Source organism: Triticum aestivum, chromosome 4A, assembly GCF_018294505.1.
Source record: "Triticum aestivum cultivar Chinese Spring chromosome 4A, IWGSC CS RefSeq v2.1, whole genome shotgun sequence".
Taxonomy (NCBI): Eukaryota; Viridiplantae; Streptophyta; class Magnoliopsida; order Poales; family Poaceae; genus Triticum; species Triticum aestivum.
The window spans coordinates 116,763,633-116,768,620 of NC_057803.1; the positions used below are offsets into that span (position 1 = coordinate 116,763,633).

Genomic DNA, 4,988 nt, shown 5'->3' on the forward strand with positions numbered 1-4,988 from the left:
TCCAACAACGGAGAGGGGGTGAAACAATGCTCTAGGCGGCGGCGCTAGGGTTTCTGTGGGTGCCAACTTCATGATCTCATCCGCCGAGAATGTCATACATATGGCAACAGGAGCAACGGAGTAGCTACAACTACCAAGGGCTGCCAAGCGTGTTTGTTCCGTGTTTCCATGCATCATGTTGGTAGGATTTGGTTGCTAAGTCGAATTTCTGCTCACCAAACATATGTGTGCTTGTATGCGTCACATCAATACCTTTCCCATCGTTCTTCGTCATAGAGCACACTACGGCACAATCATATCATATACCCAAACAAAGTCGATACCTCTGCACTTAAGTTTCAAAAATATAGAGGCAAGATGGCGGGAAAATCATATTGTCGGACTACAGTTTCAAATTTCAACTTGCCATGATATCGTTACAGCTTAGAAACAAATTTACAGGCAGCAAACATCTCGCTCCCCCATCTTAATCACACGCGGTTAAGTAAAAATCGAAAAAAAATGAACAAAGAAAAATTACAGAAGACTGAGAGACAGCCCCATCCCACATTGCTCGCGCCAGTAAAGCCGAGGGATCCAAGAAGATGATCCGCTCGATCACGCGGTCTACCTCCTCTTGTTCCTGCTCCCGAGCAGCAGCGAGATGTAGAAGAGGATGCGGAAGAGGAAGCCCCAGGCGACGGTGATCCAGAGGCAGTCCCACTTGGTGAGGTCGGTGACGGCCTGCTGCTTGAGGAAGTCCGGCCCGGTGGTGATGCACGTCGCCGTGCCGATGTTGATGCCGAGGGAGGAGCTCATGGCCCGCAGCACCCGCACCTTGATCGCCGGCGGCAGGACGGACAGCGGCGTGTTGTCGAACATCTGCACCCCGCGCACGAAGCACCGGCCGGGGTCGCTGAACTCGTTGATCATCACCGCCTCGTACGGGTACTTGACCAGCGACGCGTAGTGGAACCACAGCCAGTACTTGGGGATCCTGTCCCGGTTGATGAAGAAGCCGCTGAAGAGCAGGAAGTAGGCCAGCGTCGACACCACCACGGGGAACCCCAGCTGCACGTTGGTCACCACGCCCGACAGGAACGTCGCGAACCCGCTCCCGGCCCAGAACGACGCCAGCACGATCGCCACGAAGAAGAAGAACCCCTCGGCGCCGCCCGCCAGCCCCACCGCGAAGAACGTGGTCACCGCGAAGGCCAGGGAGAGGACGATGAGCGAGGGGAAGCCGACGATGGTGTGGGAGAGCACGTACGAGGACCGCCGGTACGCGTTGTACGCCGTCTCGCGGAGGAAGATGTAGCGCTCGTTGAGGAACACGGGCAGCGCGTCGGAGCAGGTGTAGAACATGGTGGACATGGCGATGGCGAAGAAGCCCAGCCGCTCCTCCACGCCCTTGGGCGAGTCGTCAAGGCGCCAGAAGATGGTCGCCAGGATGAACCCCGTGATGAGCACCGCGCCCAGGCGGATGACGAAGATCTCCGGCGTGCGCTTCGTGTTGAGGAACGCGCGACGGGTCAGCACCCCCATCTCGATCCAGAACGGGTTCGCGAACTTGGCCACCGTGGACGCCGGGGCGGACGACGGCGAGGGCACCGTGACATTGCCGTCGGTCGCGCCGGACACGAGCTTCCCGCGAGAGATGCTGGCGCTGATGGCCTCCTGAAGAGAGAGCGATGGCTTCCCGCCGTTCCCGTCGTCGGCGTGCTTCATCTTCGGGCCCATGCGCTTCTGCCACGACTTGTTGTGCTCGACGAGGTCGCAGGCCCCGTTCGGCATGGTCTCGAGCTCCCTGACGAGGTCCAGCGCGAACTCCGTCGGGTTCTCGTTGTCATGGATGGGCTTGCCGAAGTCCGAGAAGAAGGACGACAGCGAACCAGGAGGGCCGTAGTACACAGTCTGGCCGCGGGACAGGAACAGGAGGCGGTCGAGGAGGCCGAGGATGCGATAGCTCGGCTGGTGGATGGACATGACCACGACGCTGCCGCTCTGGGCTATGCGCTGCAGCACCTTCACCACCATGAAGGCGCTGGTGGAGTCGAGCCCGGAGGTGGGCTCGTCGAGGAACAGCACGATGGGATCGTGGATGATGTCCACTCCTATGGACACACGCCGGCGCTCGCCGCCCGACACGCCGCGGTGTCCCTCGTCGCCGATGATGGTGTTGGCCGCGTTGCGCAGGCCGAGCTGGTCGATGAGCGCCTGCACCCGCTTCTTCTTCTCCTTGGTGGGGAGGGAGCGCGGCAGGCGGAACTCGGCGGAGAACATGAGCGTCTCCTCCACGGTGAGCATCGGGTACAGGAGGTCGTCCTGCATCACGTACGCCGAGATGACCTTGAGCAGGTTGTTGTCCATGGACTCACCGTTGAGCGTGACGGAGCCGTGGAGGCTCTCCTTCCTGATGCGGTTGGCTAGCGCGTCGATGAGCGTGCTCTTGCCGGACCCGCTGGCACCGAGCACCGCCATGATCTCGCCCTCCCGGGCCTCCCCGGAGATATTATCCAGCAGCGTCTTCATCCGCGGCGCCTCGGGCTCCGCGTCCCCGCGGCGGAACGGCAGCGCGGGCAGGCAGGGGCCCTTCTTCCTCTGCTTGACGCTGTACGTGAGGTCGGTGAACTTGAGCACGAATGGCAGCAGCGTGCCGTCGCCGACACCGACACCGACACCGGTGAGGCTGGTGTGCTCGCTCTCACTGCCGGTGGAGCCCGGCATGGAGGCTCCGAGCTCGATGGTGTAGTGGGACGGGGACGAGTTGGGCGACGAGGCGTCGCTGCGCGCGTCGTTGACGCGCTTGAGGAGCTGCGCCAGAGTGGAGGAGGACTGCTTGGTCGTGGGCGGGGACGGCTCCGGCGCCATCAAGGCGGTCTGCGGTTGGTGGTGGTGCTGGTAGTGGTGGTGGCCGCCGTGCAGGTGGAGGAGGCCGCTGCGCGGGATATCGTCGGCTTCCTCCATCGGCGACGCCCTCCGGTCGAAGAACGGCAGCTTGTCGACGAACCGCGACATCTTGCTCGGCTCAGCGCTCCCCGCGTATAAATCTAAGAATCTACGCACACTCTGCCGGGCCACCTCGCTGTGGCTGCCGCGGCGAGAGAGAGAGAAGAGGAGAGAGAGGTCGATGGAGCTGGTTGGACTCTATGGATCGTACCAGTAACCATTCTTATAGCTCTCCATTTGAGGAGTCAACCCGGGAGGAGCACGCAATCAGATGAGGTTGGCGAGCGAGGGGGGGGGATCGAGATTGGCGTCTTCGTGGGGCTTCTTGCTGTTTGTTGGATTCGGTTAAGTTGCCGCCGGAGGAATCTGAGCGGGAAACCGGCCGCGGTAGCTTGGGTTTAGGAGGGGGTCAAGAAGGTGGTTGTGGTGGGTGGAGGGCTCTCGCGCTGTGCGCGCCCGCGCGCAAGAAATGGCGCCCAGGTGGTTAAGTGTAGCTCAGCCAAAGCTCACCAAATGGGTAGCTAACGCTGGCTGACACCGCTGGGGAGGTTGGGGGAGGCGGTGTTGGCCAGAGTCAGGAAATGTGGAGGCCGAATTTAAATCAAATGTCAGTCTTTTTGGACTGCCTCCTTGGATGGTTTCGGTTCTCACCGGCAACTTCTCTGCTCTTGCTTTTTTTTTATCTGATATGTTTGTGTGGCACATCATGTTTGGTTTATTGTTTTGCAGTGCTGTAATGTTTACTTAATGCATAAATAATAAGCTGTTGACCTCTCTTGCGATTGCAGAACTAGCAGACACGTTGGGTGCTTGGGTTACTTGGAATCGTCATTATCCATCAATAGCACTGAAAATTCCTGGTAGGTGCAACCAGCAGCCACGAGGTAATTACAAATAACCATCACATTTGGGTCAACTCCTGGGTGGTTGCTTTAAGATTTGCAAAACCACGTGTCATCTGGTCGATGGGGTCTACTGAGATGAAGCGTATGACCAGGTCGTATAAGATTTTCTTTCATGTATTGGGGCTCGCCCGTTTCATCTCGTCGGGTGTGGGGCTCGTCCCTTGGTCTTGGCTATTGGCAGCAGGGTGATCGTCAGGCGGCACTATGACGGCTACACGCGGGCAGGGGCATTAGCCAGGGAGATGGCACGAAGCTTGGAGCGAGTGAGGGAGTCCTGGATTAGGGGGTGTTCGGATAGCCGAACTATACCTTCAGCCGGACTCCTGGACTATGAAGATGCAAGATTGAAGACTCCATCCCGTGTCCGGAAGGGACTTTCCTTGGCGTGGAAGACAAGCTTGGCGATACGGATATGAAGATCTCCTACCATTGTAACCGACTCTATGTAACCCTAACCCTATCCGGTGTCTATATAAACCAGAGCGTTTTAGTCCGTAGGACAACATACACATCAACAATCATACCATAGGCTAGCTTCTAGGGTTTAGCCTCTCTGATCTCGCGGTAGATCTACTCTTGTACTACCCATATCATCAATATTAATCAAGCAGGACGTAGGGTTTTACCTCCATCGAGAGGGCCCTAACCTGGGTAAAACTCCGTGCCCTTGCCTCCTGTTACCATCCGGCCTAGACGCACAGTTAGGGACCCCCTATCCGAGATACGCCGGTTTTGACACCGACATTGGTGCTTTCATTGAGAGTTCCTCTGTGCCGTCGCCGTCAGGCCCGATGGCTCCTACGATCATCAATAGCGATGCAGTCCAGGGTGAGACCTTCCTCCCCGGACAAATCTTCGTCTTTGGCGGCTTCGCACTGCGGGCCAATTCATTTGGTGATGTGACGGCGGCCCGATCTTTCGATGAGAGTGGGGATAATTATCGATTTGGTGGATTTTGACCTTGACGATCCGGCTATACTGTACCTGACGATACGCCTCGACAATCGCTAAACCAATCTCCGATGGTTATTGACCTTGCCGTAGGCACGATCAACCTGAACAACGAGGTTCAAGTTCCTGCAAGCAACCGAAGAACTGGCAAGAACAAAGGTGAATTGCAACTGAAATTGCGGATAATAAACTGAGCACACGAAC

General features: G+C 57.7%; 1 protein-coding gene across 1 annotated transcript; it reads right to left on the reverse strand.

Moving 5' to 3' along the window:
* Nucleotides 1-358: 358 nt before the first annotated feature.
* Nucleotides 359-3,240, reverse strand: LOC123085507 (ABC transporter G family member 5). Its single transcript, XM_044507151.1, has one exon. The coding sequence runs from the start codon at nucleotides 2,995-2,997 to the stop codon at nucleotides 607-609; it is 2,391 nt and encodes a 796-aa protein (XP_044363086.1). The 5' UTR covers nucleotides 2,998-3,240; the 3' UTR covers nucleotides 359-606.
* Between the last annotated feature and the right edge of the window lie 1,748 nt (nucleotides 3,241-4,988).

Excerpts from the sequence above, each read along its gene's own strand:
- LOC123085507 (XM_044507151.1), bottom strand. The coding sequence starts at position 2,997 with ATGTCGCGGTTCGTCGACAAGCTGCCGTTCTTCGACCGGAGGGCGTCG.